General features: G+C 40.6%; 2 protein-coding genes across 9 annotated transcripts in view; both read right to left on the bottom strand.

Moving 5' to 3' along the window:
* Positions 1–18,358, bottom strand: part of LOC124397301 (hemicentin-1-like) — an 85,021-nt gene that overhangs the window by 55,449 nt on the left and 11,214 nt on the right. For 2 of the 4 annotated variants that reach the window (XM_046866843.1, XM_046866841.1), the window contains exon 2: positions 8,948–9,032. In XM_046866843.1, coding sequence (XP_046722799.1) covers positions 8,948–8,996 — 49 coding nt within the window. In that variant the 5' untranslated portion in view covers positions 8,997–9,032. Of the gene's footprint in view, positions 1–8,947; positions 9,204–18,358 lie in introns of those variants that run through there. The other 2 variants (XM_046866844.1, XM_046866842.1) reach the window with 2 other exon arrangements.
* Positions 12,372–18,358, bottom strand: part of LOC124397303 — a 33,529-nt gene continuing 27,542 nt past the window's right edge. For 3 of the 5 annotated variants that reach the window (XM_046866847.1, XM_046866848.1, XM_046866849.1), the window contains 7 exons: positions 17,982–18,224; positions 17,772–17,828; positions 15,859–16,191; positions 14,846–15,082; positions 14,176–14,202; positions 13,794–13,907; positions 12,372–13,619 (listed from right to left, as the gene is read on the bottom strand). In XM_046866847.1, coding sequence (XP_046722803.1) covers positions 13,603–13,619; positions 13,794–13,907; positions 14,176–14,202; positions 14,846–15,082; positions 15,859–16,191; positions 17,772–17,828; positions 17,982–18,224 — 1,028 coding nt within the window. In that variant the 3' untranslated portion in view covers positions 12,372–13,602. The remainder of the gene's footprint in view (positions 13,620–13,793; positions 13,908–14,175; positions 14,203–14,845; positions 15,083–15,858; positions 16,192–17,771; positions 17,829–17,981; positions 18,225–18,358) is intronic. The other 2 variants (XM_046866852.1, XM_046866851.1) reach the window with 2 other exon arrangements.

Raw genomic sequence — 18,358 nt, 5'->3', positions numbered from 1 at the left:
TCTATCTATCTATCTATCTATCTATCTATCTATCTATCATTATTATAATGTGAGGTCCAGTTACCAGTGTGACACCAAAACAGGTAGAAGTAATAACTAGACCTAGGCCAAGACTTCTTCACTTTCACTTGAGTAAAAATTTATAATCAGTACTTCAACTTTTACGAGTATTTTAAAAGATGAGTATCTGTACTTCTACTTAAGTAAAGGATGTGTGTACTTTTGCCACCTCTGATCCAACGTCTCCTGCTAAGAGAGAAGATGAGAAGCATGCAGGTGGGTGTGTCCATGATCTACTAACTGTCAGATTCACCAGATTCTGCCTGTCTGAGCACCTACTTAGCAGCACTGGAGCACCACAGGGACCATTGCTCCCAACCTTCCATTTCACCCTGTACACTGCAGACTTTCGGTACAGGTTGACCCTCTGCCACCTTCAGAATTTTTCTAACGACTCTGTGGTAGTCGTGTGCATCAGGGAGGACAGGAGTGGAAATAATTATATATACTGTATATATGGGGTTAGTGGTTATGGCATTCGAATTTGTCTCTGAAGGTTGTAAGTTCAAATCCCAGCCACACAATATATATAACTATGGGAACGCCCCTGCGTGACCACGCTCTGAACCACGTGTGAAATCTAGCCAGTAGGCAAGCCGTGACGTCATAGACAGGGGACATCGCGTAAACCAGGAAGCTACAAGATGGCTGTGCGGTGGTAGCGACATTAGCTTCTGCAAAGAGAAGGTAGCGCCGCGGGATGCAGGGAGTGTGGCACGGAGACGCAGCGCCTGCTCCTCGGGAACTAGGGTTAGGTTCAGAACCTTGAGACGTTCCCCTTCAGGAACTCGAGCTGCGTCGAAACGCTATGGGAACGAGTGTCCAATTATGCCACACTGACCAGACCCTGCCGAAACAGTGAGGGCCTCGGCACCAGCATGCAGGACAGAGGAGCACGGGGTGGCTCAGAGGTCGAGGCCATAGAACCTGACAAAGGTCAGCGGGTGGACCAACACGCAGCGCCACAGACGCCCCAGAGTGACACTCATGTGGACCCAGCCGCAGAAGCCGCCACACTCCGGCGGGCGAGCCCTGACCGCGATCGGAGCGGGGGCCAGGACTCGCAGCCGAACAACTGCACCGACTACCTCCAAGGACTCGTCCTGTGGAGATAAGCACCCAGTGCTCACACTGGACACAGCCGGGTCTCGTAACCCCGGGTCGGGGGCTATAACAGAGGAGGGCAGAATGCCTGTAACACGACACATCGTGTGGGAGCACCCAGCCTCGTGTAAAGAACACTCTGGCCATGCCAGGGGGCAACTCCAGGCGGGACGAGGCAACTGCCAAGTCCCAGACAGGCACTCCGAGTCGTGTCCCAGGCCACAGCCTCTGGGCGCTGCGGAGGAAACGTGTCACCAATGGGACCTACCCAGCGAACACGGAAACAGGGGCCACAGACTCCACAACACCGGGCGGGGGTGAACCAGGGTTCCGCCCGCCAACGAGGTGCTACCTGGAGGAGACAGGCTCCCTACCGGCGAACCTATTCCGGAACTCCCGAGAGCAGCGCAATCGGAGGAAAGGCGTACAGGCGTAGCCCCGGCCAAGACCGTCCCACGGCAGCCACTGTCTCGACAGGGCGTCTACTCAGACATCCAACCGTCCCGGGATGTAACCGGCTCTAAATGAGAGGAGTTCGTCCCGGGACCACAAGAGGACCTCCTGCGCCAGTTGCTTGCAAGGGCGAGACCGAAGAACGCCCAGGTGGTCGATGTACGAGACCACCACAGTATTGTTCGAGCGGATCAACACATAGCGATCTCTAAGGACTGGGAGGAAGTGTCATAACCCCAACAACACTGCCAGCATCTCCCGGCAACCTATGTGCCACAAGAGACGTGGGCCGCTCCACAGACCCTGGGCGGAGTGGCCACTCACGACCGCTCCCCACCCCGTGATGGAAGCGTCCGTCATTAGCGTTACGAGACAACAAGGAGTCCCTAAAACGGGGCCTCGGGACAGAACATAAGGTTCTACCATGCAACCAAGGCTCAAAGGGCACACCGTGACGATACAGACTCCCTCAGGGGGAGAACCCTTCTGCCCCAGAGCCACCACTGGAGGGGCCACATGCGGATGCTGCCGACATGAGACCCATCAGCCTCTGGAACTGCCTCACAGTGACTAGGCGGCCTGCCCCTACCCTCCTGACTGCAGTGAGGATGACTACAAACCGGGCGGGAGACAACCGTGCCCGCAACTCGGCCAAGTCCCACACCACGCCGAGAAAGTGGCCCTCCGCGCTGGGAAAAGTACACACTACCCGGCGTCTCAGTCCGAACCCCAGTACCTTCATGCAGGCGGGAACAGCATCTCAATGCCGAACCGCCAGGTGCTCTAACGAGCCACCATCAACCAATCGCTGATATAATAGAGAATGCGGATGCTCTGAAGCCGCAGCGGGGTCAGTGCTGCTCACGCACTCTGTGAAGGCACGGGTGAGGCGCTAGGCCGCACGGAAGGACCGATATTGGTAAGCTTCGACTCGAAAGCAACCTCAGGAACCTCCCGTGCGCGGTGATGACGGCTGCATGGGAGCATGCAACCCCCAGATCTAGCGTATGACAAATCAGTCCTTGGACTTGACCTGAGACACGACCTCTCTAAACAAGAAACCTGAACCCGAGCTTAAAAAGTGGATGGTTCAAGTAGCGGAGATCCAGAATGGGATGCAACCCACCGTCCTTCTTCGAACAACGAAGCACGGGCTGTAGCAGCCTGACTCGCAAACTGAGGGGAACCACCGATGGCCCCTTTCCCCAGAAGTGCGCACTTTCTGTTCCAGGACCAGAGTTTGCACGGGTCCCACCAGGGCGGGACACACCCGTTGAGCCGGGAGGAGAAGACGCGAACCGAATCGCGCAGCCCTTCTCCACAGTACGCAGGACCCCCAAGAGACTCCAGGCAGCCCTCCAGGCTGACAGAAAGTCTCCACAGGGAGAACCAACCCCTCGGGCTGGCCCCGACCCACTCAGAGCGGCTGGAGCGGTGCTCTGCAGCCGACCACACCTTCTGAGAGGCGGCGGAACCCCGTCCGCAGCAATCATACGGGCGAATACGGGAGCAAACCGCTGGAGAATCTGCGCCCTGAACACGACCCGTGGCAGAGCTAACAGACAGTACTCCTGAACCCGAACGGCAGGAGCGGCCGTTAAAGCCCCCTGAGAGGCGGCAGATGACTCCCATCCGCAACGAACTGTCAGGCGGAAATAAGGGGTTAACCGCTAGAGGGAGGCAGCGACCTGAACACCCTGTGGCAGGGCCGACAGACCGCCTCCCGGTGGTGCCAGGGAGGGACGAGCACCGTAGCATCAGGTGCGCACCGCCCTTCAAGAAGCAAGCCATCAGGCCTACGCACCACAGCCCGTTCACTAGAGGCGAGGACGACCTCAGGCCGCCCAGCCCTCCTCGGGCCTAGAGAGTCGCCAGGGCCCCTAGGACCTCCCGCGGAGTCGGGTGGCAACACTCTCACCGGGCTATCTCGCTGTGCCTGGACGTACCAGGGCGAGGCTGCCGCCGAGCAGCCCCATCGGAGCAGCGAGGAACTACCACTGAAACGCCACCGCGCCTCCTGAACCCGCCAGCAATCGCCTTACCCACAGCGTCACCAGGTCAGGCCAGGAGGGACACCATGACGCCAGAAGGAAGCTCGCATCATCCCCATAGCAGGCCAGCCTGGTATGCCTGCAACACACTCATCGTGGAAGCAACCTGTAGCCTGACCTGCCGTGCAGCGCTACCCACCAGAGCCAAGCGGCTCTCCGTAGGCAAACCAATAGCCGTCACAGACGCAACACTCGGGGAGAGATAGCTAGCTAGCGTCTCTACCACAAGCGGCAACGTCCGGTAGCCGCGGCACGCAGCTCCAATAACATTCGCGCACAGCGAAAGAACATCGGAAAAGCATGCGCGCCCACGGGCCTCCCAGGACCCAGACACCTCGGTGCGCAGAGCAGGGGAGGCGCTGAAGCTGTGACACAGTGCAAGAAACGCACAACCAGCTCACTGGTGCGCTGCTGCCACACGACCGGCCAAGCTAATCCAGCTCGGACCCGGCCCGTGCCACGACCTCAAGGAGCTCCATATACAGCACAGGCTGTGAGGAGTCTGCAGGCTCGCTAGCATCCACCAGCTCATCCTCCTCGGAGAGAGAGACATGTAATGCTGCGCCGCTCGCACCGGGAGAAGAAGCAGCCGCCAGGCATGCTTCCCCCAATTTCCCGAAATTTCATCCACCTCGGAGGAAGAAATACGGAGCACCGTGTCACACACACCGGGAAAAGAACCGTCTCCAAATGAGCGCAATCCCCGGGGGATGGGAGCTCGGCTAGCAGCCGGGAGTGCATAGCCACACGGCTAAATGCTAACAGCCGATACCATCGAGAGCCGAAGCCACGAGGAAGAGCGCTCACCTAAAATTCACCCACCTCGGAGGAAGAATACAGAGCACCGCGTCACACGCACCGGAGAAGGAACCGCTAAACAAGTGCAATCCCTGGGGAATGGGAGCTCGCCTCGCAGCCGGGAGCGCATAGCCGCACGGCTAAAATGCTAACAACGGATACCCTCGAGAGCCGACTAAGCACGCTCCTAAGCCAAGCAAACAGCACATCGGCTGCCCCCCCGAAATGAATCGGGGCAAGCAGGAGACACGCAGACAGAATTTTGCCTGCATATAAGCTCAAGACTGCACAGATAACACACTCAAAGCGCTTACCTGAACGAGCAGAAGCTAATGTCGCTACCACTGCACAGCCATCTTGTAGCTTCCTGGTTTATGCGACGTCGCCTGTCTATGACGTCACGTTTCGACGCAGCTCGAGTTCCTGAAGGGGAACTGAAATTGACTTGACTTTAAGTGCATTATTGGGACCATCTCTGAGCAAAAGCTAGGTGAAATTTTAATACAGCAAGAGAGAAGACATTGATGATGATATGCTTTTCGTTTATTTGGCAAAAAAAAAAGTGTCGGCGAGAGGGAATATTAAACCGCGGCTTGAGTACATTCATCAGCTGACGAAATCCTTTACACTCATTCATGCTGCACGGTTGCAAATCTTTTGCTATAAACATCTCCAATGCTTTAGTTATGGCTATTGCCCTGTCCGACTGATCACTGAGAGGCTGCTTAAATGCTGCGGACAGTAGACATTGTTTCCTAACCGGCTCTCTCCTGTTTGTGCTTATCGACACATTGACGTGATGTCTTCTCAAATAAACTGTCATATTAGAAGTGTTGCCATTGGCATATTGAATGCATTTTGCACAATGCTTGCACACAGTCGCAGTTCTATCTACTGTTTTATTTCCGTTGTCATCGTAAGTAACATGAAATCCAAAATGTTCCCACACACCGGATTTTAACAACGCGGGCGCATCCGCCAACTCCGGGCAGCCTTCATTATCTCCCCCACTTGCCATTTCTGCAGCACTCCTTACTCAACTTTTACTGTCTATATGTATGTTCGCGCGAAACTGTCTGAGGCGAAACTGAGCACGGGCTACATTGCGCAAGGCCGAACCGTCACGCCTTACACGAACCTAACCGAGACAAGACAATATATATATATATATATATATATATATATATATATATATATATATATATATATATATATATATATATATAATTTTTCAAATAATTATAGCCGGGTTAATTGTTTTGTTATCTACTGAGGAAATCATACCAAAGTTTGTTGAGACGCCGTTGCTTGTTGAGACACTGATGGTCGGTGTTGTTGTGGGTTCTGAAAGTGCACATCTATGACATATAACTAGAACATACTCTAATGACAATCATGGCATTTTCTTTTCTTTACTAAACAGGAACACTGACACTAAACACTGTTGCATCATCGTTGTTGTTATTGCTTAACTGATTGTTAATAAAAGAGAGACTCACCTGGACATGGCTGCAGTACAGTAGTATTGTGGCTTTGGCTGACGTGATTTTTTACGTAGCAGGTGACGTTTCCATTATGCCCTTTATTCAGTGTGACTGTGCTGGTCCCGTTCTCCAGTTGAGAGAGTGTGTTGAAATCAGAAGTCCAGCTGTAGGTGAGGTCGTCTCCTTCAGCAGAACAGTGCACTTTAATGTCCTCAGAGTCCAAGCATTTGTACCACACACTGACTGAGGACACCTGAGCTGCAAGTTACAGGTTCCAGAAATAAAAGAATTGTTATTTAAAGATAACTTCATATAGTTAAGCTTCATATATTCCTCACTGCTGCTTTCCTCCAGCATTTCTTACAAATAATAGTAACATGATTTTTCCTCTGGGATAAATAATATGATCTATCTAGTAATCTCATTTTAGCCTTTAAAGCGTTACTGCATTTCAGTGCTTTGAGTTCCTGGATTACAAATGACTCTCTAGATCGTATATTTAATTTGATCTGTTGAATATAGATATAATTATGGTTTCTTCCTGATTTATTGTCACAGTGGAGGTAAAACGTTTATCATAACTTGACTTTTGGTTGAATTTCCACACAACTGAAGGAGAATTTGATTAAACACATTGTTCATGAAATTATTTTAATGTTTAACAAGAATTTATAGATTTATTTATTAGGTGGAGTCACATAAAGAATTAAACACTTGGCATGTTGTTATTGGAAAAAAAGTTCAACTATTGGGGAGTTGAAACAGAGTTACTACAAGCACTACAATGTTAATTATTTTCCTACAACATTATTCTCTAAAGTGTTTTTTTCCTATTATACCATAACAATTTACTATTTAAAACATGTTTTTCTTTTTTTTTAACTTTGCATCCATGAATTAAGTTGCACAATCTGCAAAACAACTTGGCGCTTGTTATCACTTTCTCTATAAACAGCACAAGTGCACATTTTTTCTTTCCCAAACCTTTCTTGGCTATCACTGTTCACCTTAATATAACTATAAAAAGAAAGAAAGAAAGAAAGAAAGAAAGAAAGAAAGAAAGAAAGAAAGAAAGAAAGAAAGTATACAAGGTATAGAAAAACTAATTAATCAGAATCTAAAATTCAACCAAGTTACATTATAAAGAACTATTTAATTAAATAATAGACATATTTTATATAAAACTGTAGCCTCAATGCCTCAAGTAAGTTTGTACACTGCAAAATCTAAAAGCAAAAATAATAATAAAAAACAGAAACTGATTTCATATAAACTTTGTTTAGATTTTGTAGCTTTTTACTTAGATGACATTTATATAACATTTATAGAAGGAATCTGTGTGTGTGTGTGTGTGTGTGTGTGTGTGTGTGTGTGTGTGTGTGTGTGTGTGTGTGTGTGTGAGAGAGAGAGAGAGAGAGAGAGAGAGAGAGAGAGAGAGAGAGAGAGAGAGAGAGAGAGAATGACTGGTTATCACAGCTATAATCCAGGTGAAGAAAAAAACTACATGCCACATGAAAGTTCCAGAAAAATGTGTTGATGTTGATTTCAGGTAAAAGTCTTATTAAAAATACAACATGAATGTTTATGATTGTTATATTTATGAAATAATGTGTATTGTGCTGTGGATTGTGATTAGAGTGTGTGTGGTTCTACCTTCAGTGTGTAGCTGGAGAGTATAATTGCCTGTTAAAAATCCTGCATCAAAGGTGTCTAAAATGTATGTTTCAGAGTCGCTTCTTTCTGCACTGGTTAGTATTATAGTATTATTGTCAACAAACTGCCATTTGGTGTGTTTTTCTGAATAGACACGAATGTTTTTTATAAATCTTAAAATTGCGCGATAGGCAGATGTCGTGTCTCTCATGTATAGGTGAAACCTATCTGCTGGAGGTATTTGCAGGTGAAGTCGTTCTCCCAGAGCTACATAACACTGATCATTCTTATTAAATTTACAGACAACAGGATCCTGACTCAGCAAACCTACAGAGAAAGTGAAACAAATCAATAGCATTTTGTTAATCATTAAAAACACTTCTGATCAACTTTAACTCCATTATTACAGCAGAGCTGGAGTTCATTTATATTTCATATACTTTAAACACTTTCAATAAATTAATAACGTCGTTTTGTGTTTACACTGAATAATCTGCTACAATGAAGACAGGGTTTAATTAAAGTGGATTATTTTTATAATTTATTTAATTTAATATTTAATTTAAGTGCAAATAAGCTAGATTGAGTTATTAATATAAAATTTAGAAAACAAGAAGAAGAAATAATCCAGAAAAAAACACGTTTACACATAATATGAAAGTAACTGTTTATTTACAGCATTACTTAATTAGAAAATATTTTTAGGACTAAATCCTGAATATTAATTGGCTAAAATATGACCTTTCTATAAAAAACTACACCAATATGACACTGAGAGCTCATCATGAGAACACACTGTATTTATATTGAACTAAAGATCACCAAAATGTCCAGAAAGCTGCAGATATACAGGAGAAGGTTCACTGGCTGTGTGTTGCTCAATTATATTAATGTTCATGGGGAAAGCTAAAGAATGTTGTCCAGTCTGTCCAATTTTTATTATAGTTTCTGATGATGATGATGATGATGATGATGATGATGATGATTGTGTCTCTTTTTATGTTTTACTTGATAAATGAAAGCAAAGGAAAATATCTGTGTCTCTCGCTTTTATTATATTTTTATACCAACATATGAGAAGTGATAACTTAAAATGTTGAAATTATGATCTGAAGGTTGTGAGGTTTCTGCATTATCTATCTATCTATCTATCTATCTATCTATCTATCTATCTATCTATCTATCTATCTATCTATCTATCTATCTATCTATCTATCTATCTAAACTGTTCCCACAAAGTGTGTTTTTGCAAAAAATTACAAACTGTAGTGCAGATCAGTAAGTTCCTCTTGAGAAAAGTTACATTTTTAGCATAATTGAATTATGTTCCTGGAGGAAACCTACCCGAGGCAGCTCCTATGAACATCATCAGCATTCCAAAGATGGCCTGCATTTTTTTCCTCAGAGAAGAGAATTAGTCCAGAGAAGAAAAGTACAAACAACCAGCAGCCCACAGAAGAACTGAAGGGAAATGAACACAGTGCTGTTCTTCCTGAAACTTTTCACTAGCTGTAGATTTTTACAGTTTAACACACACACACACACACACACACACACACACACACACACACACACACACACAGACATGCATGCACACAGAGCTTTAGCTGTACATAGAGTGTGAATTTGTGGCTAAATGTTTTAGATGAAAATTTATTTTCTTCTGTAAGAAGAAATAAAGAGGAAGTAAGATCACATTTATGCAGCAGCCACTTCCTGTTTTCTTTCCCTAAGAAATGGACAGAATGCTAGAATTGGTTTCAGTAACTTTTACAAGTAATTTAGCTTCATGCTTAATGTGTCTGCAGAACTTTTAATTCCACTGACTGACAACTGACACATTCTTCTCTATTGTCTTAACAATATTCTAATAGGTTTTTTCTGGAAAGTGGTTGATTTGCACTGATATATTTTATGTTATAGTCAACTTTTAATTCTTTAATTCTGGTGTGTTTAAAAAAAATGAATCAACAATGGGGTGGTGTGATAAAGCAGATTTAATGGGCATTACATTACATTTAATGTTGTATATTGTCCAAAAGATGTTATAGTAGATGCTCAAGAAGACGTTGTGGAACTTGGGCATTTCAGGTGAGGAGCTCTGGAGCTCTGTTTCTGGTTATAATGATGGCTCACTGCTATTTAAATCATTATGCAGTTGGTAAATTTCCGATTCTCAGACACATTTTTAGATTTGGTGAACCTCAGTGGTGGGCCGTGCATTTCAGTGATGTCCTACCTGAACCAATCCACCTCTTATTACCATCATTATGATGCCACGGCTACAGAAACCATCAATATTATAAAGAAACCGTATAACAGAGAGCTGCATCACAGACAGGAATCTCATACAGAGAGAATTAATGTCAATATTAAAGCAAGAAACCCAGTGAACACAATTCAACACGTCTCCTTCACTGTAGCCACAACTGCACCACCAAAATACATCATTTCTAGCAGAACCTCATAAAATTGCCCTGGGTTTTTCTGTGCATTTTTGTGCATTGTAAAAGTATAAATATTTCATGAAAAGCTTAAGGACTGTTTTGAACTTTCTTGCCGACTTTTTCTCATAATGCCATAAATCAGTATTTCTGATAGAGTTTAGACCGGCAGAGAAGATGAAATCCTTATCCAGTATCGTGGCAAAAAAAATAAATAAAATAACATCAGCTGAGTGTAGTATTAAACACCTACAAACTGATAATCACACAACTGAAAATATTTCTTACTACCCACTGAAATTTACAGCCATCAGAGCAGCACATCTTATACGACTATGGGGAATGTGTGAGGATTTTTTTTTATAGTAAAAATCTATTTATTTAAAAATCCAAAAAAAACCATAAAGCAATCAGACTCAAAAAAACATTTAAAAATGGTCCTCACGTGAGTCAGCATTTTATAGCCCCTAGATAGGAAAGGAGGATGACAACAGAAGCTGAGTTCAAGAATTTGGGGATCACACCCTCTGGTGGCAGGTTAGTGAATTGCCGCATATGAATGTTAAAGCTGCTATTTAATAATTATCAGCACATGGCAGATCCAAAAATAACACCAATCATCCTCCATCTATTATTAAGCTATAAGAAGTTTCAAAATCAGCAATTATGTCCTTTAATATCAAAACAGGAAAGACATATTTATTATTTTGCACCATGTTACATTGCTTTATTGCTTTATTCTCTAGACGGTAAAAAAATTCTCTATTTCTAAATCCTCTGCGGAAAAAGAAAGAAATTGAATGCTAAAATTATCAATAATTTAAATACATTTTAAAATGTAAGTTGTTAAAATGATTTAAAATGAACAACAACTCATGTATGGCCACATGACCATTTATAGTAATTACTTTGTTCTCAACACGACTCTGTCTGTGATATCTATGAAAACAGTGTGCAGCAAGTATCAGGTGGAATTATATATGTAATATTCTTTATTTTAGGTTTAAGACACATGTATGGGCGAAACAAAAGTCCTGAAAAATCATTTCAAAGTGAAAGTATTGATAAATCTGCCTTAATTAAAGGTGGAAGTTTTCAGTATCCAGCCGAAAATCTACTGAACCCAACTGCTATAAATGCCACCACCAGGGGGCATGTTACCAGCAACAGAAATTCATTTGTGTATTACAGCATGTTTATTTCTTCAGAATTTGTCCTATAAGAGACATTTTGAATGGTTTTTACATGCCATGCACAAACAGTCTTTTATAAATAGCATCACACATATGAACTTGGGTTCACTCCCCCCCCCCCAAAAAAAAAAAAAAAAAATCTGTCATGACTTATTATATTGGGTTTAAATTCTGTTATAGTGAATTTCCCACTGATCCTAGTGTTTTTTTTATATAATGGAAAATGTGAATAACTAGTTATGTTTTATGGTTGAATTTCTGCCCCTTCAGTTAAACATGCTCTTGATGTATGTTTTTTGAACAGACATTAAAAGAAAGAAAAAAATTATTTAAGGAAACAACTCAAAATCTGCAGATCTCTCAAAGCTGTGTTTTGAAGCAGATTTAATACCATCTGTTATTAATGGGTTGATTTTTCTAGAGGTTCATGTTGTTTGAGCTGATTGGTTGAGGAGAACAACCATTTTTTATGGTAAGTGTATTGTAATATTAAAGTCTGAAACTCAGTTGTTCTCTGTTTCATGTAGATTCTGGTGTAGATATAAAATGCTCCCACTAACAGTGACAGCAGGATGATCATTTCATAGAGCCACATGGTCACAAACACCATGAAGTCTGCAAATACAGAGAGAGAGAGAGAGAGAGAGAGAGAGAGAGAGAGAGAGAGAGAGAGAGAGAGACAGTCAGTGTCTGTGATTTGTTTCTCTGCCAGAAGCTCATATTGGAATCCTAAAAAAATACATTCACATGGAGAGTGTAGGATCTATAACATAACATGAATGTCCTGTTTTTTTTTTTTTTTTTTTGCTGTATCTAGAAACACTGTGATCAGGAATTTGAGTGAAACAGAAATGAGATGAAGTATCAGAGAGGGTTTGGTCATGTGGGAATTATTATTTTCAGGAAGAAAAGTAAAGGAACTGAAAGACTTACCATTATTAGACTGTGTGGTAACTGCTAATATAGAAAAAAGATCATGATATTAAGCAGATTATTTTGACTAGATCAGCAGTAGAAACTGCTTATAATAAAAGTCAGTCTTTTTCAGTGTCAGTACAAACCCAGATACAAATTTATTAATTCGATAATTTTTAGAAAGCATTAATAATAAATGAAACTAAATGTAAACGTATGAAGCAGGTTTTTATTATCATGTTAATGAATCTACTTTTCACTCACATTAGTAAATATACTAAAGTGTGTTCCTCAAAATACCAGTACCAGACTTTTTACTTAACCAAATGTCTGGTGAACATTTCAGAAAGGATTAAAAATGATAATCAACAACATGTTTCCTAATGGTCACTTTATACGTGTCTGTTTAGAATATATGATCTGTTCCTTTTTAAAGGTTGTATTTTTATTTCATTACATCCATACTGTACATAATATATTAATAGAGAGAATTATGCAGGCGGTAGGTAGAGCTGTTTCTAGGCATTTGGAGGCCCCCAGAAGCATTTACCTTTCAGAATATATAAAAAGCTACTAAAACAAATATAACCTTTTAATGTATACAACACCTGTTTTCAGTCATTTTATATATTTACTTAAATATTAATATTAATGAAACTGTATCTAAGGTCAGCACAAAAAAAAAAAAATAAACAAAACGTTCATCTGTGGTCATCTGGACCAGCTTTACTTCTTCCTTGGTCATGGCCACTTGTTTAACACATGTCATTAGCTAGGCAACACTGTAAAATAATCATTTGATTAAATAATGTTTTCTCATTACTTGTTGTATGTTAATTATTTAAAACTTCAAGGTTTCAGGATTATAATGTTATTATAAATTAATCACAGACTAAATAGAATAAAAGAAATAGACACACTGACTCAGGACACCCAGGACTTTTAGTAATTTTTCAGTAACAAAATGACCTGGATATATCCAAAAATGTTCCCTCCTATTAAAGATTTATAGACTATAGATATAGTAATATTGATCATATTATCTGTTAAATTCAGCAACACTTAACACTATGCAGTATACAACCAAATCAACAGTGGAAATAAACGAGACAAACTTCTAAGCAGAAGAAAAAGTCCATCAGAGACTTGACAAGTGACACATTAACACTTGATTTTATACATTTATACATAAACTCTATACAGCTTTAGTCATGTGAAGACAAACACTTAAACTGACCAACTAATTGTGTGTAAGAAAGAAAAATAATGAATTATTAATTAACTTTTAAAATAAAGCTTAAAGAAAAATACATTGAGTAATTAAATCTGTTTTTCTGTTACTTTTCTTTTATTTATGCTTTTGCATGTCTGGTGGTTCAGGGTGGATGATTGCTGCCATGGAGGAGAGCAACTTCTAACAACTTCATCTTTTCTTCCCAAACCAGGTTCACAGAGCTTCCTGATCTGTGGAAGGAAATGACACTTGGGTGAACATTGAATTTATATTAAAAAGGAAGCTTTAGACATTACATTTTCTAGCTGTGTGTGATATTATTTCATTTTAATGTATTGGATATATGCTTTATTATGGATTTGTTCATGTGCACCTTTTCATGTTAGAATGTATGAATGAGTTACTTTTAATTATTCTCTGTTTCATGTAGATTCTGGTGTAGATATAAAAGGCTCCGACTAACAGTGACAACAGGATGATGATTTCAAAGAGCCACACAGACACAAACACCCTAAAACCTTAAAAAGAGAGCGAGAAAGAAAGTTTATATGAGGTCATGTTGGTATTCTGAGTAAAACACATTTACATGGGGCACTTTAAATCTGCTTTATAATGTTTTTGTGTAGCATCTAAAAAAAACACTGATCAGGAATTTTACCTAAAAGAAGAATGCTAATCTAATCTATGCTAATCTTTTTGGTCAGTAAGAAATCATTAGACTCAGGGAGAGAATTAATAGACAGAAATAGAAGAATATCAGGAAAATAGAGGGACTGAGAAACTTACCATTATTAGACTGTGTGGACAAAGTCACTGCAGAAAAATCAAATCAAATCTTCATATTAACAAGTTTCTTAAGAAAAACAACACTGGGAAATGCTGATATTGCTGATACTGAAGTTCACGAATTTGGCTATGGTGCTGCACATCTTCATAACCTAAACTTTATGTCTTTCTCAGGGTATGTCAGTCTTTCAGATTATGGTCAGTGCGAAAACAGCATGCGTCATTGTGCTTTCACATAATATGCGTTTGCAGTGCACTACTGATCCGTGGCTTCTGTGTGCCACAAATTAATATTAAATTCAATATTCTAATATAAATTTAATGTAATTCAAATAGTAACTAAAATGGTTCAATAAATTGGAACACTATGAAAAGAATCTTTTTTATATGTAGTTGTAGACAGAAGAAAAGCTGTATATCTAACACATAAAGAAACCAATGTGAAATTGACTTTCAGTACACTTGGTGTCAGTCTCGAAAATGTTCTGGATTAGAAGATTAGATTAGATTACATTTTAGGAATTTCATTTTTGAGGTAAGATGTTGGAGGTTTTTCTAGCAGTCTGTGGTAGAGATTGTAGTCTTCTGCAGTATGCTAGAAAGTGAGCACTACAACACGGCTTAATGCTTTAAAGCTGATCAAATTAGTGTTAATAAAAGACAGACTCACCTGGACATGGCTGCAGTACAGTAGTATTGTGGCTTTGACTGACATGGTTTTTTACGTAGCAGGTAACGTTTCCACGATACTCTTTATTTAGTGTGTGTGTGCTGGTCCCATTCTCCAGATGAGGTTTGAAATCATAAGTCCAGCTGTAGGTGAGGTCGTCTCCTTCAGCAGAACAGTGCACTTTAATGTCCTCAGAGGCCAAGCATTTGTACCACACACTGACTGAGGACACCTGAGCTGCAAGTTACAGATTCCAGAAATAAAATAATTGTTATTAAAAAGCGCTGTTTCATATATTCCTCACTCCTGCTTTCCTCCAGCATTTCCTGTTTCTGACCCTGTTAACCAGCATTACTGCAGTTCAGTGCTTTAAATGTTTAGGTTCAGATTGACTCTCTCGCTTGTTTAATATAATTATGGTTTCTGCCTGATCATATCATCAGTCATAGTAATGTCACAAAATAGCATCATCAAGTAAATTATACTGTATTTCATTGCATTATAGTACAGTGAGACTGAATGCTAGAATATGAGAATTTTTTTATCTTTATTTCTTAGAAGAACACACGTAGATCTGTCTGTAAATCTACATTTATAGTAATGCGCTGATATTAAGACATCTCATGTATAAGAATTGTAAGGTGGACATTTTACATAATCTGAGAGTAAATATAATAATAAACATAAACTAAATTCTTAATAACTTTGTTTAGATTTTGGATGTTTTTTTAGATAGGAGCCATTTCTTTTAGTATTCTCAATGTGTGTTTGTCTGTGTGTGTGTTTGAGAGAGAGAGAGAGAGAGAGAGAGAGAGAGAGAGAGAGAGAGAGAGAGAATGACTGGTTATCACAGCTATAATACAGGTGAAGACAAAAACTATCCTGACACATGAAAGTTCCAATAAAATGTGTTCATGTGAATTTCAGGTAAAAGTCTTATAAAAAATACAACATGAATGTTTATGATTGTCAATTTATGCTCTGGATTGTGAATAGAGTGTGTGTGGTTCTACCTTCAGTGTGTAGCTGGAGAGTATAACTGCCTGTATAAGTTCCTCCTGCATCACGGGTATCTAAACTGTATGTTCCAGAGTCGCTTCTCTCTGCACTGGTTAGTATCATAGTATTATTCTCTTTAACAAACTGCCATCTGGGGAGATTTTCTGAATAGACAAGATAGTTTTTTCTAAATCTTATAATTGTACGATAGGTAGATGTCATGTCTCTCATGAGTAGGTTAAACCCATACGCTGGAGGTATTTGCAGGTGAAGTCGTTCTCCCAGAGCTACATAACACTGATCATTCTTATTAAATTTACAGACAACAGGATCCTGAAACAGCAAACCTACAGAGAAAGTGAAACAAATCAATAGCATTTTGTTAAAAATGAAAAACACCTCTGATCCACTTTAACTCCATTATTACAGCAGAGCTGGAGTTCATTTATATTTCATATACTTTAAACACTTTCAATAAATTAATAACATGTCGTTTTGTGTTTACACTGAATAATCTGCTACAATAAAGACCAGGTGCAAACAAGCTAGTTTGAGTTATTAATATTAAATTTATAAAACAAGAAGGAGCAACAATTCAGCAAAACCACGTTTACACATAGTATGAAAGTAACTGTTTATTTATAGCATTACTTAATTAAAAAATATTTTTAGGACTAAACCCTAAATATTAAATGGCTAAAATATGACATTTCTATAATAAACTACAGCTAAAGAACGTTGTCCAGTCTGTCCAATTTTAATATAGTTTCTGATGATGATGATGATGATGATGATGATTGTGTCTGATTTCATGTTTTACTCGATAAATTAGAATGGATGAATTTGCACTTATGAACTGCACTTTAGATTCAAAGGTTAGAACAAATTAACATACATCTGCATTAATGTTCTTAAAACTGAGGCGATCTGAGGTGGAAAACTGTTAACAGGTAAAGAACTGAGAACAGCATGCTTGATGAGGATTCAGACATTTGATTCGGGCATTGAAGTGCATTCTCCTGATGGCACTGTGCACTTCTCCTGATGGCAGCTGTTTATAGCATCCAACATCTTCTGCTACTAGAGAAGATGAAAAACATGCAGGTGGGCGTGTCCATTATCTACTACCTGTTGCAGGATCCTGCCTGACTGAGCTTTTACTGAGCAGCACTGGAGCACCACAGGGACCAGTGCTCCCAACCTTCTTTTTCGCCCTTTACACTGCAGACTTTCAGTACAGGTTGACCCTCTGCCACCTTCAGAAATGTTCTAATGACTCTGTGGTAGTCGGGTGCATCAGGGTGGACAGGAGGAAGGGTGCAGGGACCTGTAATTAATTTTGTGAATATGGCAAGACAAAGGAGATGGTAGTGGACTACAGAAGGCAGAGGACCACAACCAGCTCCAATACCATCATTAGATTAGATTAGATTAGATTTTATGAATCTCAGCTGCTTTAATGTTTGTGGTAAGATGTAAGATTTTCTGCCAGTGTGGGGTAATTTTTACATTTATTTTTTACTTTTATTTATTTGTCTTTATTTATATAGGGAGGTGGTAGGTTAGTGGTTAAGGCATTTAAATTTAGCTCCAAAGGTCAGGAGTTCAAATCCCAGCCACACCAAGTTGCCAGTTCTGGGTCACTGAGCAAGGCCCTGAACTCATTTCTGCTTAGATGTATGAAAATGATAATTGTAAGTTTCTCCAGATAAGAGTGTAAGCCATATATATATATATATATATATATATATATATATATATATATATATATATATATATATATATTTATACACACATACAGTTGTAGTTCCTCTTTTGAAATAATCATGCTGCATGTCCATGTTCTTAACTATTTACTTCGGTAGAAACGCTTAAATAGTATTAGGGGTCGGGTTAATCGTTTTGTTGACTACTGAGGGAATCGTACCAAAGCTTGTGAAGTTGCTGCTTGTTGAGACACTGATGGTCGGCGTTGTTGTGGGTTCTGAAAGTGCACATCAATGACGTATGACTAGAACATACTCTAATGGCGAGCATGGATTTTTATTCTTCACAAAGCATGAACATTAACACTAAACACTGTTGCATCATCGTTGTTGTTATTGCTTAACTGATTGTTAATAAAAGACAGACTCACCTGGACATGGCTGCAGTACAGTAGAATTGTGGCTTTGGCTGACGTGATTTTTTACGTAGCAGGTGACGTTTCCATGATGCCCTTTATTCAGTGTGAGTGTGCTGGTCCCGTTCTCCAGTAGAGAGAGTGTGTTGAAATCAGAAGTCCAGCTGTAGGTGAGGTCGTCTCCTTCAGCAGAACAGTGCACTTTAATGTCCTCAGAGGCCAAGCATTTGTACCACACACTGACTGAGGACACCTGAGCTGCAAGTTACAGATTCCAGAAATAAAAGTATTGTTAATAAAAGAGCTCTGATTCATATATTCCTCACTCCTGCTTTCCTCCAGCATTTCTTACAAATAATAGTAACATGAATTTTCCTCTGGGATGAATAATA

The sequence above is a fragment of the Silurus meridionalis genome, chromosome 14 (genome assembly GCF_014805685.1).
Source record: "Silurus meridionalis isolate SWU-2019-XX chromosome 14, ASM1480568v1, whole genome shotgun sequence".
Lineage (NCBI taxonomy): Eukaryota > Metazoa > Chordata > Actinopteri > Siluriformes > Siluridae > Silurus > Silurus meridionalis.
The sequence above is the reverse complement of the archived record's forward strand: the minus strand, read 5'-3'. Positions and strand labels throughout refer to the sequence as shown.